Source organism: Ranitomeya variabilis, chromosome 8 (assembly GCF_051348905.1).
Source record: "Ranitomeya variabilis isolate aRanVar5 chromosome 8, aRanVar5.hap1, whole genome shotgun sequence".
In the NCBI taxonomy this organism is placed as follows: domain Eukaryota; kingdom Metazoa; phylum Chordata; class Amphibia; order Anura; family Dendrobatidae; genus Ranitomeya; species Ranitomeya variabilis.
This window is the reverse complement of record NC_135239.1, coordinates 195,615,741-195,638,505: the sequence shown is the minus strand read 5'-3', so window position 1 is coordinate 195,638,505 and position 22,765 is coordinate 195,615,741. Positions and strand designations below refer to the sequence as shown.

At 43.2% G+C, this 22,765-nt stretch overlaps 1 protein-coding gene across 2 annotated transcripts in view; it reads left to right on the top strand.

Annotated features, from left to right (window-relative positions):
• PRICKLE2 (prickle planar cell polarity protein 2) overlaps window positions 1-5,943 on the top strand; it is a 237,852-nt gene extending 231,909 nt beyond the window's left edge. For both annotated transcript variants that reach the window (XM_077275936.1, XM_077275938.1), the window contains one exon: window positions 1,546-5,943. In XM_077275936.1, the coding sequence (XP_077132051.1) occupies window positions 1,546-2,414 (869 nt within the window). In that variant the 3' untranslated portion in view covers window positions 2,415-5,943. The remainder of the gene's footprint in view (window positions 1-1,545) is intronic.
• The last annotated feature ends 16,822 nt before the right edge of the window (window positions 5,944-22,765 follow it).

Here is a 22,765-nt window from a genome sequence, read left to right as displayed (position 1 = left end):
GAGTATAATTAACTAGCATGATGGAAAATCACACCGCTGAGCAAGAAGTCGAAGAATTGTTTGGTACCAATTTATAGCGTTACATGGTCCTATGGGAGGAAAAATAATGCCGACACCTCTAGCCGACGTTTGCTGAGATGTGTGGGCTAATGTGATTGACATATATGCTGCATGGTGAAACGATACGCCCCGGGGAGAGGAGACTGCTCACTGCCGAGAGGATGTAGCTCCCCGCTCAGATGGTTGTACTGCACATTCCTTCGTTAATGACTGTCGGGAAGCAATCACAGGGTCCTGTATAGTTTGGTGTTTATTTTCCATTATAAAGTACTTTAGATTGCACTGTGGGTCCTCGCTTTGTAATGAAATGGTTTTTATTGTGCTCAGGAAGAAACATCTGTATAGTGTCTGTCGTAACCTTGCCACTCTCTTCCTGCTACATCTGTGATCTCCACATTGTGGATTGTCTCTCATTATTAAGTCTGGGCATGACGTCATTTGGTCTCCTAATCACAAATTTACTAATTGTTTGTTACGCTACAAGTGTGCGGGATACATTTTTACACACTTGTACTTCCTTTCGAAAAGTAGCTCGGCTAATGTCTAGAAGCTGTTCTTAAATATTTTAAAAAGTAGACCCCTTTAAGACATGCATATTAGATCAACATCGGTCGAACCCCTCTACTATTGACGTACTTGGCCAGCAGTCTAACGTGTATGGGGGGCCTCCCAACTTTTCTCTGGCAAATCATGATGGGGGGAGATGAGTATGTCCAATTTTGGACTGATGATCCTATTGTTGCTGTCGAGAGATAGCTGTTAGCTGAACTATTGGCCAAACCATAGTTTGGCTGACGGCGGTCTATTAGTTTCTGTTGAGTCAAACTGTGTAGGTTAATATTTGTTTTGCCTCCCAATCCTTACCCAGTTAGTATGTCAGCCATCTTGCCCAGCAGTACTGGTTGACCAAAACTAGAATTCTTGTAGTTCTGCCACCTCGGACCAAAAGATTTGACATGCTAAAATCCTACATGTTCGATCCCTCTTTGCTCCATCAGAATTTCATATTCTTACTCATTAGATTGTCTTATGATCTGGCCAAAGAGTTCAACAAATTTTTTTGCTTGGTCTGATCATCTAAGATTGCACCACTTATTCAGAGAACTTGGCCTCCTGTTGACCCAGTTTTGGCCAAAATAGAGTATAATTTCTGACTACGTTGGCTGAACTATATTGGATATTGTTTTTGCTGTATGGAATAGCATTGCAGACTGTGTATATTTTTACAATGAGAACCTATTTAAGACACAGAGGCATCCGCTAAAGATAGAATTCTCCCGGCGTGTACCTCTTATGCACGTTGCAAAATGCAAAAATAACACATCACCACCAGAACTTTGATTGGGGTGGAAGGTCGCTTGACCCACTCTTAAAGATCACCACAAAATGTGATTGCCACTTACAAAAATATATATAAAAAAACATAATTTTTGTTGAAAAGTATTGATGCAAATTTCTACTAATGATTGTCCTTCTTTATTAAAGGTGCATCCATGGATGGAGGCCCTAAACGTCAGGAGCATCTCTCTCGGTTTTCAATGCCAGATTTGAGCAAAGACTCTGGAATGAACGTTTCAGAAAAACTGAGCAACATGGGAACGCTTAACTCTTCTTCTCAATTCCGAAGTGTAGAATCGGTGCGTAGTCTTCTTTCTGCACAACAGTATCAAGATATGGCCCACAATCTTGGTGATCTAGCCAAACCTGTCAAGTACCGGGATCTGGCTACCCATGGGAGAATGCACCAGTCATTTCAGTTTGATGATGGTATGAATGACATGACTGGCCAGGGTAGTGTGAAGATAACACCCATGAGTGAAAGGACAAGGAGAAGAACCCAATCGCGAGATAACGATCAACATTATCGTCATCATAGGCAAAGGAAGTCCAGGCGATCTCGTTCTGACAATGCTCTCCACCTGGCTACAGAACAGTGTAGTAAGATGAAAGATAAACCACTTTTGAGAGCCAGGGAGGACTATGAACGATTAATGCAACAAAGAGGAGGACGTGATCAGATGGATCAAGTTGCCAGAAGAGAAATGTACAACCGGTATCAAAGGACTGCTTCCGATCTTGCTTTACAGAACCACCTCTGTGAACGCTGGGGGGCACAATTAAATGAATACGATTGGTGTTCCACGTGTTCTTCTTCTTCAGAGTCAGACAATGAAGGATATTTCCTAGGAGAACCAATTCCACAGCCTACCCGCCTGAGATACGTCACCAGTGAAGATCTTATCCATCAGTATGGTCAATGCTCTGCCGGCATACCCAAGTCTTCCACTTTGGGTGGACGAGGACAACTACATAGCAGGAAAAGGAGGAAGAGCAAAAATTGTATCATTTCCTAGTGTTGACCCATAAAACAACATCTCTACTATGTAAATTATATAACCCAGTGGGCCGGTCCACTATTTGAACCATATTGTTTTATAGCAACAGCAAATGAAGACCTTGTACAAACCTTCCCCTACTCAGACCTTGTCCTTGAGTATGAACGACCTAAGACTGATTGATGAGACGGGTTTGGTAAAATAGTCATGATTGTAGATATAGTGAATATTGGGTTTTATTGCACATTTCACTTTATTTCCTCGATAGTTCAGTCCGCCAAAAATAATTAAAAAAAAAAATACTGCCTTGCTTTTGTTTCATCTAGAGCGTAAACTCTACTTTTGAATGTATGCCGTACCCAGATGTACAGTATGCTGCTTGACCCCCCATCCTCGTACTACAAACTACGTGCTTTTTTTTTTGTTTTTTGGAGCACTAGTATTATTTTCAAGTCTTTTAATGATGAGATAAGGCTAAACTTTTAAGTTATTTAAGCACTCATTTGTAAATGGAATGTAAATGAAAGTTCTGATAAACTATTTTTGTATTTTGTAATATCAAATGAGTCTCTATGTTTTAGAAATATGGATATATTGGACCTGCATGCCGAGCTCATAAATGGAAAAAAAAAAAATTCTGGTTGGCTTAAACTTTTCCAAACTGTGTAATTTATACTTTGGAATGTAATTTTCAGATTTCAGTGGTGAAGCAATAGTACAAATGTAAAAAAAACTTTCTCCATCCAGAACAAAAAAGTTGTGTTTGGCAGGTATGAGTTTAGCACCTTACAGAAATTATTTTACTTTTTTCTTTAAAAATAATAATAAAAAAATATATATATATGTATCTATAGATATATGCATACATTTATGCAACAAGTTGACTTCAGGCAACATTATGTAGTAGTTAAGAAATTATTTACCAAAGTTTAAGCACATTCTTATTCTGATGTGGGAATCAAGTCGAAATTTTTTATTTTTATTTTTTACTATGACTTCCCCCCCACTGGTTAACAGAATCTTCCAAGGTAGCTATCAGTGTCCAAAAATATTAGTATGTTATGCAGTAATTCTGTAAATGGTACAGTATTAGACCAATGTCCAAAAATCTCAATATCACGAAACTGAATCCAGTATTTTTGAATTTTTTGTCATTTTAGCCACTAAAAAAGTCATAATTTCTTCATAACAGTATTTTAGCATCTGATTTCAGGACATAAATTAGTCTTTAAGGATTCAGGTAATCGGGCTTTTGACAATCTAATCGGTAAGCAATAAGCTTCCAGAACGACCAGGTATTTTTTGCGAGTCACAAGTCTTATTTTAAGAGTCAAAGATTTTCATCTCTTCAATGTTGGCATCGATTTGAGAGGTGGTCAACGCCACTCGTCCCTTACTATGTCACATCCTTTTCTTACCATAACTTAGTAATAACTCCTCCCAAAATGTTCGAAACTAGATGAATTGGGACAGGGGAAGTGAATCCTATTTCAATATTTTATTGTACACAACCCAAAAGTTTCAAAATTTTCTTGTTTTAAAAATCTTAAGACATTTCCACCGTCAACCAAGAGGCCTCCGCAGTTTGACTTGGTGTAAAAAAAAAATGGAAAGTTAATTGTGGGAGTCCAAAAAATCATCTAGTAAATGTTAATTTTCAAACTTTTAAAATTTTTGGGGAAAAATAGGTAATTTCACTGCCTGTGAACTTGCAGTAAGTAGTAAGTGATCACCTTGTAGATACGTGATGACTTGTTTTTCGCCAGACAACCCTTAAGTTCAAGATGTCTATTCCATCTATTGCTCATTACCACGGGGAAAAAAAGCTTTTAATTTTAGGTGGAGTTATCATTAGGGCAAAGCTAATACGTCACTTCCCAAAATACATATATCTCTTCGGTAAACTTATGTCTTCTTTATATCACCAGAGGTGTCACAATTGCAGCAGAACCTCATGATTTATTCCTTGTTACGCTTTCTAAATCTAGGTATCGTATATTACATTATGGCACAATTTGACAAATCCAAGGTATCCAATGTGCCTAAAAATTTGATGCCAAGTTTTAACTTTTTTAATTGTTTTCTACAAATAGAATTTTTTTTCGTTGCTTGACTTTTAAAATCTATAATAATTTTAAGAAAAATTTCTTGTAGTAGCGTGAAAAAAAGGTTTAAAAAAAAAAAAGACATGCTTTAAAGGGTTATTCCCCCCACCCCCTAAAAAAAAAGTTATCCCCTATTTAGGATTGAGGATATCTTGCTGATCACTGGGACCCCCCTGCAACCGCGAGATTAAGTCTATGGATTCCTGATTACAAGACTTTGCAACCCTGACCTGAATTTCCAAAGAGCAAAAAATGTACCAGCTCATTGGGTGTAGATAGGCTTACTTGAAGGCATGGGTCATGTTCCTGAATGCAGCAGAAGTGCACATGCTCGACCTTCACTCTAATGCCTTGTCGTATAGACAATGAACGGACAGAAAGTTGAGCATGCGCATCTCTGCTCCATTCTGGATAGGTATGTAGAGCCTTGTTTTCGGGGATTCATGACCTTGATCTCAGGATAGCTGATGGTCCCAGCTGTCAGACTCCAACAATCAGCGCCTTATACCCTATATGGGAATAACTTCTTTTTAAATACACTTTAGCCCCTATTCTGAAAGATCTTGTTCTACACATATCTACTCATAAATAATCTTCATTCTAAAATTGGGTCAAACTTGACCATTCCCACATAAATATTGCCTATTGACCATGTCATTATTTCATCCAACCAATTTTTTCATACACCAGTATAAACATTTTTGAGTTGGTGTATGATTTTGGCTGATTAGGATGGATATGGAAAGCAACAATCACGGATACTTTGAGCTTCTGCAACAACTGTGAACATGACACAAGTTGACCTCCACAGTAGAACATCAAACTCTCATGGTGGCCCTAGTCTCGAAAAGTCAAGAAACAACTGCTGGCCAAGTTAACATGCCCCATCCTTCATAAACTCATTCCTAAGGCTTGAATTTCTCCTGAGCTCCAGCTTCTTACTCAGTAGATACTTGGAGGTGGCTCGTTAACATGAGTCCTACCTCTAATTACAATGACCATGCTGGAACCAAATCCCTGATCTAGAGTTTCATGACATGATGATGTACAGTAGTTCTTAGATAGTTGAATTTCAAGTAGATGTTAAAAACTTAACTTGCAAATGGTGCCGTTCTGTTTTATCAGCATCAAATCGTGAATTGTTCTATGCTCTGTGACTTGAGATATTTAACCTGCTTTCATTTTTAATGTAAGAGTGAAAGGAAATGGTCATTGCTGCTTTTTCTCCATGGGGTCTTCCCTTGCCTCCTCATCCAGAGGACAGGGCTGAACTACAGAACAAGTATTGGAAGTAGTTTGTGCGTAGTTGTACCTGGACACGCGCGTTTCGCTTTTCTTATGCTTGGAACTGCATATCTTGTGCTATCTGCAGGGTGTTCAACATCATTTTGCTGTTCAAATTTTAAATATTAAAACATATTCATTGTCCTTGATAAAAACCAGACATGGTGTGCGGTGTCATTTTTCTTTGCATTTTTGTGGGGTGGGGAATAATTTTTAGACTGTTTTTTGGATGTTTTATTTAATTTATGTTTAGGGAATAAGGGACAGGATGTGACTGTAACTAATTAGATATAGTCATCATGCAGACAGCAATATCACAGACCTATATAGTTTGGATACATAACATGGTAACATATAAACCATAACTTTTTGTGCCTCCAATTTTATACAACGGCATACAGAGATGTTTTTTTTCATGGATTCCAAAAAGAATGCACGTGTGACAATAGTCGCTACTCACGAATAAGCCATGAGGCTGGGTAGTCAAGAGGTCCAAGGTCAAAAGCCAGGAGGGTACGTCATAGAGGGGTGAGACAAAGGTGTAGTCAGGAAACGGTCCAAGATCAGAATTTTAAGAAGGTAGCGGATCACGACAAAAGAGCTAGGCAAGTGCCAGGTCAAAGGCAAATCCAAGGTCAAGCAACAAAGATCAGAATACAAGACTAGAAGCACAGTGCACACACATACCTCTTGAGCAAAGCTACAATTTGCAGTAATATAGGCAGAAAGTTGGCTAAGTAGCCAGATAATTACTCTGAACAGGAGACACGTGGATGAAGTCCCGGCACACTCCGGTCCAGATTGGATGTTTAAACTGTCACTCTAGACACCGACATCTCAGCACACCCCAGAACTCGATTGCACTGCTAAGCTGTCCACCATACTGACAGCTTAGATACACTGATAGGTGCAATCGTGACAGTACCCCCTCTTCTAGGGAGGAGCAAGGACCCCCAGGTTTCACTGGAAACCTAAAATGGAAGACCTTCACCAGACAATCAGCCTTCATGGACTGAGCCGGAACCCAAAAAGCCTAGCACTAGCTTTCTGTGTAGCTGTGACCCCCTGGATAACTACTCAAGACGGAATTATGAAACTCCCACAAGGGACGTAATGTTAGGTACGTTTGAAACCTGGAGTAGCAGAAGGAGCCAACAGCTGGGCTTTATGGATTTCCTCTTCCAACTCTGAGGATGCCATAGAAACCATAATACTGTGAGAGAGGATGGAGGTTCTGGAGGAGAAGCTGAATAAAGGATGCATGACAACCTTCACATTCATGGACTCCTTCCTGAACGTGATAAAAAATTGGAATCTAGAAAAAAATAAGGACCATCTTGGGGTCCTTATTTTTCAAGGCCTGTCTTGGGGTTAACCGTTTAGTTGATTCAATATAAGCTACATTTTTATGATCTGTCACCACAGTGACCTGATGAATAGGTCCCTCCAAAAAATATCTCCATTCTTCAAAAGCTAGTTTGACAGCGAGCAGATTGCGATTCCCAACATCATAATTTCTCTCAGTGAACGAAAATTTACTAGAGAAAAATGCACATGTCTGCAAGTTGTTCAAAGTTTTGGAACCTTGAGATAAGGCCGGGATCACACATGTGAGAAACACGTCCGTGTCTCGCATGTGAAACCGAAGCTCTGGCGCCGGCACTGTGGAGCGGAGCGTGCGGCCGCATAGGAACACATGGAGCTGCACGCTCCGCTCCCAAGTGCCGGCGCCAGAGCTTGGGTTTCACATGCGAGACACGGACGTGTTTCTCGCATGTGTGATCCCGGCCTAATACAGCCCCTACTCCGAGCTCTGAAGCATCCACCTCCACAATGAACAGTTTCTGGAGATCTAGCTGGATTAAAATAGGAGTGGGCATTAAACACGCTTTCATTTATTAAAGGCCCCAATGGCATCCAACAACCAAACCTCAAGATCCGACAACTTAAATGTGAGATCAGTAAGAGGCTTAATGATCTGCAAAAAACCTAATAAACTTTCTATAGTAATTGGCAAATCCTAAAAAAAAGTTGCAATGCTTAAAGGTCGCAAGTTTGAACCCAAACAAATTTGGCCTGTACCTTCCCAGGTTTCCATCTTAAACCTTTCAGTCGATACAATGAACCGTAGGAGCGATATTTCTTGAACAGAAAAAGTACATTTCTCACATTTTTAGCAAGCAAAGAATTTTCCCTAAGCTTTGGTAAAACAAACTGGACATGTTTATAGTGCAAATCTTGATCAGGGGGGAAAATTAGACTGTCATCAAGGTCTACCACAATGAACCTTCCAATACAATCAGTAAAGATATCTTTCATAAAGTTTTGAAAAACAGCTGGCTCATTGGTTAACTCAAAAAGCATGACAAGTTTTTCAAATATGTTAAAAATACAGTTTTCCACTCATAACCCTTCCTGCGTATCAAATTATAAGCCCCTCTAAGATCTTGTTTAGAAAACCATTTTGCCCCCATAAGCTGACTATATGTGTAGGGGATAAGTGGAAGTGAGTACGTATCTTTTAACAGTAAATTTGGTTAACTCACGGAAATTGAGGTAAGAGCGGAGACCCCATCTTTCTTTTTAACAAAGAAGAACCCAACATCTACAGGTGAGGAGGAAGGACGGATATGACCCTTCTGTAAACTTTAATTTACATATTCTTTCATGGCGATACATTCAGAGCCCAATAAATTACACAGGCAAGCTTTAGGTAATTTGGCATTAGGGACAAGATTAATATTGCAGTCATAAGGATGATGGATGGGAAGTTAATATGTACATCTCTCTACATCTCCGAAGTCTTTCAGGTTCCCCCGGAAGACCCTCCAGACTTACGGAGCAAATTTGTACAGAACTAAGACATCTCTTATGACAGTAGGAACTCCAATTGACAATATCCTACCGTCAGCAATCAATAACTGGATTATGGATTTGCAGCCATGGAAACCCCAACACCAACCCCGCAGGCAAATTATCCAAAACATAGCAGTAGATGGAGCCAGAGTGAAGTGTTCCCACCTTAAGTGTGAATTCCACTTTTACCAGCTGGACGAGGTTTTGGAGTAAAGCTGCCTTGTCAATGGGAACAATTTGAATGGGTCCTTTCAATATAACTGTCCCTAATCCTAATCTCAGGGCCAGTGGTGAATCGATTAAGTTGGCAGCAGGCTCACAATCAATGAAAGATATGGCTGATAATGACTGGTTTTGGAAAAGTAGTTCCACGTTAAGCAGTACTTTTTTCTGAGTAGTAAAGGGTACGTACCTGGAAGTCTGGGTGACCTCGACAATCACCCAGTCTTGGGTGTTTTCCCAACTGCTTGCTTGATGGTGTATCGAGCAGTCTTTGAGAAAATGTCCAGGGTGACCACAGTATAGGCAGAGTCCAAGATCGCGCTGACATCTTCTCTTAGAAGTTGGAGCTGCCAGCTCTCAGAACGTTATCAGTTCTGTCTCAGGTAGGTGGACAGATTAGAGGAAAATAACTGAAAATTTGTGTTGGTTATCACGCCTCTCCCCAATCCTGCGATCCACCCAAATGGCCTGAATCATGAGCTTCCCTAAAGAACAGGGTTCAGTATACAGAGCCAAGGTGTCCTTAAGTGTATCTGAAAGACCTTGGTGAAACTGACACCTGAGAGCTGCATCGTTGCACAGAACGTCAGTGGATAATTGCCGGAACTCTGTACTATTGTCCTCAGCGGTGCGACCCACCTATGTCAGGTTCATGATCTTTGCCTCCACGGCCTGGATTCTAGATTAACCCTAAGGCACCAAAAAAATGTCAACAGATGACCATTCTGGGGCTTGAGGTGACAAAGAAAATGGCAAAGTCTGAGGACCCTCTCACAGTGTGGACATAATTATTCCCACCCGCAGGGACTCATTCCCTAATGAACGGAGTCGCAAGGTAAAAAACAGCCTATAGCTCTCCCTGAATACCTTGAACAGGTCTTTCTCCCCTGAAAATTTGTGAGGAAGGGCCATTACTGGTTTGGGAGAAACCAACTGCACATACAAATGCAGCGCCCCAGAGTCCTGGTCGTTGCAGTACTGATGCTCCGCCACTATGGGGAGCTATGGTACGTCTGATGGCACTGAAGGAGTTCATCTGATCAGGTATCACAGACACCAATACATTTCACAGCCGGGCCTCCGGGGGGAGCTAAGGGTTCTATTCACTAGGCCACTCCCCACCATAGTGGGTAAACTGGGGGTCAGGCAGGAAGTTAGATCAGAAGCTGACTGGGTTGGAACCAGGCAACACCTTGTGGCAGAGGGTGTTGTGGGGGAAGATACAGTAGGGTCTCTGTCAGGGGTGGGATCCTGACAGAGGCTTGGCAACTTGAACGAACGTGACGGGACCGTGCCTGCTCAGGATAGCGGCGGTGCCCAAGAAAGGATCAGAAGCGAGATAGATTGTGCTGAGAAACGAGATCATAGCAATAGGAGAATACCAGTAGGAGTCGTGCTGTAAGACCAAAGCAACATCCTACTGAGGCGCATAACCGGTGGCCGGAACACCGAGGGAGTATTATAATATCCAGCTTCAAGCAATACTCTAAACAGCGGCAGGACAGTCAGTCTAAGGCGGGCTGTCTAACTCAAATCACCTATGCAGTCTTGGGGGGCAACTTGTGGAGAGGGGCGACTCTAGGGTCCCGGAAGAGCTCCGAGCCTACCCGTCAAACGGGTGCCGTCCCAACCAGAACATCAGGGAGGGACGGAGGATTAGCAGAACATCATCTAATCGAGTTGTGAGGGAACTTAAGAAACAGACACAACAGTTGTGGGGTACTTTCCGTAAGCACAGCAGGGAAGGACCACAACACATAGCGCTAGGGGGAAGGCGCAGATTTCCACCTGTGAAGAGAACTCTGGAGGTGCCATTGGACCGGCCGGACTTGCGCAGCCTGGTGAACCGTATTCCGGACTGAGGACCCAGAGATCTTCAGTAAAGAGGTAAAGAGACTGCAACCTGGTGTCCTCGTTATTTACCGCGACCTGCACCCCACAACTGCACCATTACCGTCACCACCATCTACATCTACCCATTCTACCTACCTATTCACTGTGCGCCCCACGGCAGGGTCACGGACCGGGGCCTAGCCACCGTGACAACCCCAGAGCAGAGACTCAGAGGCCCGGTACCGGGTACCCCTCGGCCCTGCGGCGGTGGGGGCGCTACACAAATATACTGACAGCCACTGCCATCAGTAAAGCGCTAAGGGAAGTTTTCATCAAACAAATTTTCTGACCCAGATTCGCCATCTGGTCACTGAGCGTGTGAGCATGATCCATACTGGCGAAAAAGACAAATGTATGAGTTAATTGTATTGTGACGCTAGCTACTCACGTATAAGCTATGAGGCTGGGTAGTTAAGAGGTCTTAGGTCAAAATCAAGGAGGGTACATCATAGAGGGGTGAGACAAAGATGTAGTCAGGTGACAGTTAGGGGTAAGAATTACAAGAAGGTAGCGAATCTCCACAAAAGGGCTAGGCAAACGCCAGGTCAAATGTAAATCCAAAGTTGAGCAACAAAAATCAGAATGCAAGAGCTGTAAGTAAGTGAAGGGTACTTGGGAAGCACTGTTTTTGATACAGAAAAAAAGGCATAAAAGTCATCCCACCGTGAGAAGGTGCTCCTCAATCGGGATGGTCCTATCCGCTTGTATTAAAACCTCAACTCCTGTCAGATGACCTCAATGTAGATGGGGTCAGAGTAGGCCCGGAGCCCTACTGTTCAGGCACCCAACCATGGGAAGCTAACAGTGCCTTGCGAAAGTATTCGGCTCCCTTGAACTTTTCAACCTTTTCCCACATATCATGCTTCAAACCTAAAGATACCAAATGTAAATTTTTGGTGAAAAATCAACAACAAGTAGAACACAATTGTGAAGTTGAAACAAATTTATTGGTTATTTTACATTTGTGTGGAAATTCAAAAACTGAAAAGTGGGGCGTGCAATATTATTCGGCCCCTTTACTTTCAGTGCAGCAAACTCACTCCAGAAGTTCATTGTGGATCTCTGAATGATCCAATGTTGTCCTAAATGCCTAATGATGATAAATATAATCCACCTGTGTGTAATCGTCTCCGTATAAATGCACCTGCTCTGTGATAGTCTCAGGGTTCTGTCAGAGAGCATCATGAAGACCAAGGAACACAACAGGCAGGTCCGTGATACTGTTGTGGAGAAGTTTAAACCCGGATTTGGATACAAAATGATTTCCAAAACTGTAAACATCCCAAGGAGTACTGTGCAAGCGATCATATTGAAATGGAAGGAGTATCATACCACACCACTGCAAATCTACCAAGACCCGGCCGTCCCTCTAAACTTTCATCTCAAACAAGGAGAAGACTTATCAGGGATGCAGCCAAGAGGCCCATGATCACTCTGGATGAATTGCAGAGATCTACAGCTGAGGTGGGATAGTCTGTCCATAGAACAACAATCAGTCGTACACTGCACAAATCTGGCGTTTATGGAAGAGTGGCAAGAAGAAAGCCATTTTTCAAAGATATCCATAAAAAGTGACGCTTAAAGTTTGCAACAAGCCACCTGGGAGACACCAAACATGTGGAGAAGGTGCTCTGGTCAGATGAAACCAAAATTGAACATTTTGGCAACAATGCCAAATGATATGTTTGGCGTAAAGGCAACACAGCTCATCACCCTGAACACACCATCCCCACTGTCAAACATGGTGGTGGCAGCATCATGGTTTGGGCCTGCTTTTCTTCAGCAGGGATAGGGAAGATGGTTAAAATTGATGGGAAGATGGAGCCAAATACATTACCATTCTTGACGAAAACCTGTTGGAGTCTGCAAAAGACCTGAGACTGGGACGTAGATTTGTCTTCCAACAAGACAATGATCCCAAACATAAAGCAAAATCTACAATGGAATTGTTCACAAATAAATGTATCCAGGTGTTAGAACGGCCAAATCAAAGTCCAGACCTCAATCCAATCAAGAATCTGTGGAAAGAGCTGAAAACTGCTGTTCACAAACGATCTCCATCAAACCTCACTGAGCTCGAGCTGTTTACCAAGGAAGAATGGGCGAGAAGTTCAGTCTCTCGATGTCCAAAACTGATAGAGACATACCCCAAGAAACTTACAGCTGTAATCGCAGCAAAAGGTGGTGCAACAAAGTATTAAGTTAAAGAGGCCGATAATATTGCACGCCCCACTTTTCAGTTTTTGAATTTCCACAAAAACTTAAAATGACCAATAAATTTCGTTCTACTTCACAATTATGTTCCACTTGTTGATTCTTCACCAAAAAATTACATTTGGTATCTTTATGTTTGAAGCATGATATGTGGGAAAAGGTTGAAAAGTTCCAGGGGGCCGAATACTTTTGCAAGGCACTGTATATAAGGGGGAGCCACACACCTCTTTGTACAACAAATTCGAGCAAAACCAAAAGTCTGAGCCAGAGTATAAGTTGGTATACATGCAATGCATAGGAGCATGTTCATACAGTCCATTTAACAGACAAAACCTAAGATGGAAACAAAATGAGCATATACCCTGCTGTAAGCAAATACTAAGTTAATGATTTTCATTGTCACGTCTGCAGTGGTGACAGCATGTTGACATCATATGACCACTGCAGCCAATCACTGGGATCAGCAGTATTCACATCATGAGTCCAGTGATTGCCTGTAGACTTCACATGATGTCAACGGAGACCGGAGGAAGCAGCAGAGAGTTGGCTCTAGGTGAGTACTGCTGAGTTTAATTTTAAGTACAAGAAGCCAACGGGATAAAAAAAATTAAACCAGACAAACCCTATAATTTGTCTTCACCCTTCTCTATGACATAGGGGGCTGTTCAGTTTTCAGGAAGTAATAAGGATACTCCAGACGACATGACCAGGATAAAAGTGATGAGCCCAAGTCTAAAGGTTACAACCACCTGTCTGATATATACTTGTATATTACTCAGTCATCAAAAGTATATAAAAATACCAACTGGTCAAATATTATGAGGTCACTGCGGTCATTGCACACTGAGATAGATACTGAAGCTGCATCTCCCTCCTCTCCCCCCTCTCGTCTCTCGTTTTTTACCTCGATGTGTAAGTTTGGTCCATGACAACCCTCCAGAATTCCATGAGCTCGTTGTCGCTCTACACATGTTTGGCCTTTACTTCTTATTAAACTTTTGGTATCTATATTGTTCTCGTCTCCGACGAAGAAGCTGCAAGATGAAAACAATTTCTGAAATCTTTGAACTGAAACCCAAGAAGATGCTCCAAGGATGCCCTTTTCGATGAAGAACAGATCAAAACCCAAACTGTAAAGATTGATGGTGTGCGAGGTTGGAATAAACTACTGAAGGAATTCCAAACATCCCAGAAAGTAATGTGCACACCCTCAAAAATGTGTCATGCCGAGGACGTTCATCACGTGACCGCCTGCAAAAAGTTCAATCTAGCTCCCCCCAAAAATGATGCAAATTATAATCAGATGCCTCAACAGATTTATAGAGGAAGTAAATGTTTGGAAATAATGAAAACCATACAGACCTGCACAATATTAGATGCTATTATGCTTCTATCTGCAGTGGAACAAATGCTTCGATTTTCTTGTATCCCGTCCAAGGACATTTTAGTAGCTATTGCAGTTTAACCAAAGAAGCTGAGAAAAACATTAAGATTAACTCTATAGAATACCAGTGATGAGCTGAGAATCTGCCCATTATAGTATGCCTCTTATAGCATTTGCTATTCGGCTTAAAGGGGTTGTCCAGAGCTAAGATATTGAAGACCTATACTTAGGATATCTCATTAATATCAGATTGTTGGTCCCACAGCCACCGGAAATACACAGTGTACGGGACCGGAGCATCATAGCGATGTACACTGTGTACTGGCTGCTCTCAGGTACTGTAGCTCAGCTCTCATTGAAGTGGATGTATTCTGAGCTGCAGTGTTCGAAGCTCTGCTATTTCGGTGTGCGTCTTGCTGCCTCAGCACCTGGTAGCATGATTGTTGGAAGCTTTTGGTGCACATACTTGTCTAATATGTCCAGTAACAGTCTCTCGATTCTTATGTTCTGTGACTTTGCGTTCAATATTTTTTGATTGGGTGATTCTTCATCAGAGCCTTCTCCTGCACTATAGGTACTGTAACTTACTTTCCCCTCACTTCCCAGCATGGACGGTGGCTGCCATAATTTAATGCTTTGCTTGTTTAGAACTGCAACTCCGCCTCTGTTTTCTGCTTCGGTCCACTTTGACCGGCAGGAGATCAAGCACAAAGTGATGCAAACCTACTCTTATTTCCTGTAGAAAGGCAAAAACCCCACCCCACTTCCTGTAGAGTGACAAAAATCTGCCTTCACTTCCTGTAGAGTGACAAAGACCCACCGTCAATTTCTGTAGAGAGACAAAGACCACTCCCCACTTCCTGTAAAGAGACAAAGACCCACACCACTTCATGTAGAGCAACAAAGACCCACCCCACTTCCTTTAACATGACAAAAGACCCACCGCTACTTTGTGTAGAGCAGTGTTCCCCAACTCCAGTCCTCAAGAGCCACCATCAGATCATGTTTTCAGGATTTCCTTAGTATTGCTGAGATGAGAAAATTATCATCTGTGTGGTACTAAGGAAATCCTGAAAACATGATCTGTTGGTGGCTCTTGAGGACTGGAATTGGAAACACTGCCCCACTTTCTGTAGCGTGACAAAAGACCCACTTCACTTCCTGTAGCATGACAAAGAACCACCCCCACTTCCTGTAAAGTGACAAAGATCCAACCCACTTCCTGTAGAGTGACAAAGACCTACCCTCACTTCCTGTAGAGTGACAATGACCCGGCACACTTCCTGTAGAGTGACAAAGATCCAACCCACTTCTCATAAAGTGATAAAGGCCCACCCATACTTCCTGTAGAGTGACAATAACCCGCCCCTCTCCTATAAAGTGACAAAGATCCAACCCACTTCTTGTAGAGTGATAAAGACCGACCCCTACTTCCTGTAGAGTGACAATGACCTGCCCCACTTCCTGTAGAGTGACAAAAATCTAACCCAGTTCATGTAATCCATCCTGGCATCTCTGTAGAGGTGCATTGAACTTGTCAACAGCCATAGGACATCAAGATTACATCATTTTATTTTATTGTGGTTTGCAGATTGTCTTTATCACATGATCTATCAAATGAAGTCAAGTCTGAAAGTTCCGGGACCATTTAAATTATCCATCTACCAAACTAGACTTGCATTGGCAGTGGATCCAATCTCCATTGGGTGATCTTCAGATTTCTTGTGCTTGAAGTGAACAACGATAATTATATTTGTTCAATCTCTGCATGTTTTTGGTGGCTTTAGGCTTTGACGAGGATAGAATATACTAGTGGCCATATTGAAGATCCATTACTTTATGAGGGGGGATACAAAAGTTGTAGGATATAGACGGACCTGATTATAGTGAACACACATTGTCTTGGATGACAGACGAGAAGTTGTGTCTGAATGTGAGGTCTGCATGACCACGTACATGGAAACAAGATTCCAGAAGAGGGAAAACGCTTTCATGGAAAACTATTAACTTCATAAAATGTCTTCTAAGTGCATTTTCCTGCACTTAATATTTTTGGAAGAGGTCCAGATGGTGATGTTATTTCTTTTTCATAGTGCAATTTTTTTCTATGTTGTCTAAAAACTGCGAGCCCCTGCTGCCAGCAAAACAGAAAGAGATTTGTAAGGGATAACCGCTTCCAGCAGAGCCTTCACCTCATCAGTGCCGAATACGAGGGCGAAACTCAACATTTATGATGACTTTCTACCATTAAAAACCAATATTTTAACTGAATTTAAATCCACGTTGCACAATATTTAGCATTTACCATGGCGGGTCTCTGTGGCTAAATAAGTCACCACATTTTCATTACTTCATATGTGAGTAAGGAGGAACGAAAAGCCAAGAATTGTATGCATTTCATACACTTTATATATTGTATAGAGACTACAAAGTGCTGCTGATCGGTGGGGGGTCCTGTTCCCAAGACGCCCACTGATCTCTAAAAACATCGTTTTTGCATCAGCACGTGCACAGTGTGGTGTATTGGCTCAAGGGCGAAACTCTGCAAATGGTGGTTGAAATGAGGGTGGAAGCCCCAGAGAACACAGGCGATTGCAGTGTAAAGACTGAAATATCCTATGTAAAAGCAGCTACAGCGTTGTAGACATGGTCTGAAAGCATGAAGGAGCTGTCCTGCTGGAAGGTGACATTATTGCAATTTTATGGCATCACTTGTGCAGCACAGGGGAGCCCTGAGAGATGGGAGCCATCTCTATAAGTTGAGTTTTACGGAGGAGAACCAGGGTTCACTGTTGGAGACCAGTGGACAGCAGCACTTGCCAGCGCAACTCCTACTTTGCCTGCTCTGCAGTGTTGTTCCTTATCCTGGCAAGGGACCTCAACAATGACAGGTGACTGTGGAACGTTGTCCAAGTGAGGGGAGTTCAGGACTCTGGAAGTTTGGTGACCCTGGGACAGTCCACACTTCCGCATGTCATAGTCCCTGGAGTGTGGGTAAGGTTTATCGATGGCGATGGCAAGAACTATCCCATGGCTCAGGTCGACATACACGCAGACTGTTGTTCCATATACCACGAAGTGGGAGCGGTCAAAGACGTTATTATGATTGTGCAACAACTCACTCAGGAAAATAGATAAACCAAAAACTACAAGTGACCCTGCTGGTTCCTGTACAGACTAGAGATCTTTACCAACAGTCCTAAAGGTTCCTGCATGAGCAGAGATAGCCCTAAGCACAGACTAGAAGATGGCAGCTTGGATGTAAACTAGCTGAAAGGCAGTCCAGCGCTTCATGTTCCTCTTAAAGAATCAGAGGGCAGAGCAGAGAGGAAATTACCTACAGAAGAGAGTGTGCTGAAAAAAGGAAAGATCCCAGATTGAGTAAAGTTAACCCCGAAATTCAGAATAAAGTATAAAGAACGTACTGTTGTATTATATGCTGCCTATTTCCTAAAAAGAAATAGAAGGTAGGTACAAAGTAAAGAAAGAACAGAAACAGCAAGGAGATAAGCCTTGCTGGATTTTCACTGACTGGCTTTAAGCTATAGCAGAATGGCTGAACATCCAAAAGAAACTATCATCAGCAGGAACCGCCATCAAGGGGGTAGAATAAAAAGCCGCACCCAAAAGGTGATGGGGCAGACAAATGAAAACACCTGGAATATGTAACAAGAGAGGTGATATGTAGCAGAACCAGGTAGGACGAGGATAAATGCTAGCTCTGTAGGGTTTGATTGAATGAACCTGCCTAGCTTTATTGCTAAGAACTGAGGCCTGTGTTCACTACGTGTGTCAGTCTTCTGGATGAAGTCGAGTGTGCTGCTGGTGAGTGGCCAGTCAAAATGTAACCGAGCTTGGAATCGCGGTTGGCATTTTGGGTGGTATGGTGGCAGATGCATCGGTATGAATGTGTCCTCTTTGGCGCATGTCCTAATAATAATGCATCTGCCGCCACAAAACCCAACATATCCGCCATCACCTCCGCTGTCAAATGCAACTGCATGAATGTGCACTCTTTGGCACAGTTCCTAATAAGTGTCACACACCTGTCCCGGGTGTCCTGGTCTCTGCTTCCTTCTCTTGGGTCTGATGCCCTCTGTTGTGCTCCACATTGGTTTTTTACAAATTGCCCGTTGTGGATTATAACATCATTTCCCTAGACCTACTTAAGATCCATGCAATCCATTGCATAATGCAGCACCGGCATTATAAATAAGATTTTAGGAATTGACCTGGAATATTGCAACCCTACTTACATCTCATTTTAAGTGGCAAACTCATCTCTACGACAATCCATAATATATCTAATTTACTCTTCTTCCTTTCATCGTTTCTTTATTGTATAAGGGCTAAATCTGCGTTGTGGAATTTAGATCCAATATAAAGGAGCGAGTGTGATAAATCTCCATTGTAAAGTGCCCATCATGTTCTGCGTAGCATCATAAATTATGTAAAATTCACTTATTCTGCTAGCTCCATGACAATAATTAAACATCTTAGCTCCTTCGGTGCCAAATTGTAAGGTTTGGGCGTTTAGAACCTTCTTTGGGGTTGTCCATGGAGAGGAAACAAGGGCTTTAGATGTTCCCTGGTGGATTTTTATTTTGCGATTACAAGGGCTGATGCTTTGAACATTTTTTTCCCTGCATGGATGGGTGACCTGGTTACTTCAGTTTGAAGGATTATACAATTAAAACAACTCTTCAGTGAAGGCCATTGAAAAAGCTTAGACTGTCTTTATAAATCTTAGCTTCGCCTGTGTGTTTCCCAGCAGGGTGCAACCATCGTCATCTGAGATTTCAGAAAAGGCTTTTGGAGATGCTTTTGGTACTTGGAAAAGGTTGAAAAAAAATATTGTCGTAGAGTTTTCAACAACTACTGTTCCTTCATGCCGAGGGTTTAATGACTTGGAAATACTCAGCAAGGAGAAGAAAACAGTGTTCTCGGAGATTTGATGCCCTCCTGAAGATTCAAACATGGTTGTTCAAGCATTTTATTGTCATTTCTCAAGGACCTGAAAAAACAGTTTTTCCTTCATAGTCATTAAATCTCATCCCAGTGAAACTCATTCACCAACCAGTCTTAACATTAAAACCACCTAATGTTGTGTAGGTGCCCATTGTGGTACCAAAACAGTTCTGACACATCGAGGCATGAACCACACAAGACATCTGTAGGTGTCCTGCTGAATCTGGTACAAGACATTAACAGGTCCTAAAAGTCCTGGAAGTGGCTTGGTGTGGCATACACGGATCTGACTAATCTTTCCAACACATCCAACATTGAGATGGACGTGATTTGGAGACAAGTGTCTTCGATCTTTGTCATGTTCCTCAGACCATTCCTGAAGAGTTTTTGCAGGGTTATTATTCTTCTGAAGGAGGCCACTGCCATTAAAGAATACCGCTGCTACAATGGATAGGTAGGTGGATGTCATGTCAACATGATTCTGGGACTCAATGTTTCTCCACAGAATAGTGCTCCATCATGCTACCTGGCTTGTCTTCTTCCCATAGTGCATCTTGGTGCCACCTCTTCTCCAAGTGATTGGCGCACGTACCGGCCAACCACTTGATGTATTGCACAAGTCGTCAAGCCAGGCCACCTTATTCCATTGCTCCATTATCCCGTTCTGAAGCTCACTTGCTCATTGTAGGTGAACAGGGTTCATCATGGGCAGTCTGCTTGGTGTACAGGTACATCGCCCCATACACCACCAGCTGCAATGATTTGTATATCCTGACATCTTTTTGGCCTTGCCGCAGTAACTTCTTCAGTCATTCTTCCTATAGTAACTCTTTTGTGGGATTGGACCAGACTTTGTTCCACACACAAATCAATGAGCCTTGGGCAAACATTACCCACCACCGGTGATTTTTCCTTGGAGCACATTTATTAGTTGCTAACCACTGTATGCCCGGGACTCCCCATATGATCATTTATACTTTAGCAGATTCTATGACCATGTCCTTTAGCCGTTACAGTCTAACTCTTCTCAAAGTGACCAAGATCCTGAAATCGGCCAAATCTGCCAATATTGACGGGTTTGGCCCACAGCCTAATGTGTATGGGGTCACTGATACATGATTGTTGGGGGACTTAAAGGGGTTGTCCGGGATTTCTGTATAATTTCTGTGTGTACCTAGGGTGCAGAACGCTGACAGTTTGAAATATACTCCCTGTCAGCATTCTGCATGGTGTCCTAGATATCACACCTAGTCTGGTGAGCAGCCGTCTCCTGATTCTGGAGGAGCTGCTCACTCCACTAATTATAGTTTTCCTGTTTGGCAGAGACTAGTCCTAACTAGTGATGAGCGAATATACTCCTTGCTCGGGTTTTCCCCAGCACGCTCGGGTGGTCTCCGAGTATTTATGACTGCTCGGAGATTTAGTTTTCCTTGCTGCAGCTAGATGATTTGCGGCTACTAGACAGCTTGATTACATGTGGGGATTCCCTAGCAAAAAGGCAACCCCCACATGTACTCAGGCTGGGTAGAAGCCATAAATCATCCAGCTGAGGCAAGGAAAACTAAATCACCGAGCAGTCATAAATACCCGGAGATCACCCGAGCGTGCTCGGGAAAACCCGCACAACAAGTATATTCGCTCATCACTAGTCCTAACCCCCTGAGTCTCCACCAGACCCTCCCCCTCCTGCCTCCTGCTCCATCCTCCCCATGCAGCAGGGGAATGACTCGGCTGATTGGACACATCAGGAAGGAAAAAGCTTCTACATAGGTGAGTATGTTGGGGGTAATGTGGGGTCATGTGACGCCTTATCACCACTGTGGATGTGATGTGGGGTCATGTGATGCTCTACCACCACTGTGAATGTGATGTGGGGACATGTGATGCTCTACCACCACTGTGGATGTGATGTGGGGTCATGTGATGCTGTACCACCACTGTGGATGTGATATGGGGTCATGTGACGCTCTACCACCACTGTGGATGTGATATGGGGTCATGTGATGCTCTACCACCACTGTGGATGTGATGTGGGGTCATTTGATGCTGTACCACCACTGTGGATGTGATATGGGGTCATGTGACGCTCTACCACCCCTGGGGATGTGATGTGGGGTCATGTGATGCTCTACCACCACTGTGGATGTGATATGGGGTCATGTGACGCTCTACCACCACTGTGAATGTGATGTGGGGACATGTGATGCTCTACCACCACTGTGGATGTGATGTGGGGTCATGTGATGCTGTACCACCACTGTGGATGTGATATGGGGTCATGTGACGCTCTACCACCACTGTGGATGTGATATGGGGTCATGTGATGCTCTACCACCACTGTGGATGTGATATGGGGTCATGTGACGCTCTACCACCACTGTGAATGTGATGTGGGGACATGTGATGCTGTACCACCACTGTGGATGTGATGTGGGGTCATGTGATGCTGTACCACCACTGTGGATGTGATATGGGGTCATGTGACGCTCTACCACCCCTGGGGATGTGATGTGGGGTCATGTGATGCTCTACCACCACTGTGGATGTGATATGGGGTCATGTGACGCTCTACCACTACTGTGAATGTGATGTGGGGACATGTGATGCTCTACCACCACTGTGAATGTGATGTGGGGACATGTGATGCTCTACCACCCCTGGGGATGTGATGTGGGGTCATGTGACGCTCTACCACCACTGTGGATGTGATGTGAGGTCATGTGATGCTCTACCACCCCTGGGGATGTGATGTGGGGTCATGTGATGCTCTACCACCCCTGGGGATGTGATGTGGGGTCATGTGATGCTCTACCACCACTGTGGATGTGATGTGGGGTCATGTGATGCTCTATCACCACTGTGGATGTGATGTGGGGTCATTTAACGCTCTACCACCACTGTGGATGTGATGTGGGGTCATTTGACGCTCTACCACCACTGTGGATGTGATGTGGGGTCATGTGATGCTCTACCACCACTGTGGATGTGATGTGGGGTCATTTGACGCTCTATCACCACTGTGGATGTGATGTGGGGTCATTTGACGCTCTACCACCACTGTGGATGTGATGTGGAGACATGTGAAGTTTTTTTCACCACTGTGGATGTGGAGTGGAGTGAGCGTGCTGCTTTCCACCGATGAGGACGCTGCTCTGTTATTTCCAATACTTGAGTGGATCTTTCAGCAGCGCAGATTTGACACGTATTTTCCTCCACTGGTTGAATACTGGAGTGATGACAGCGGTCAGCGCAGGGGCAGATTACTGACAGCCAATGAGTGTGCAGAGGGCGGAGCTGGACACTGAGGCCGGGCGGTGCCAGCTCTGGCTGTAAGGTTAGATAGTAAAGCACAGGTTGCTGTCAAGTTTGGTAGAACCGCAGGTAAACAAAGAGGGTTCAGGGAATTAAGTGAAATTCAGGAGGAACAAAAGGCAGAAACAAAA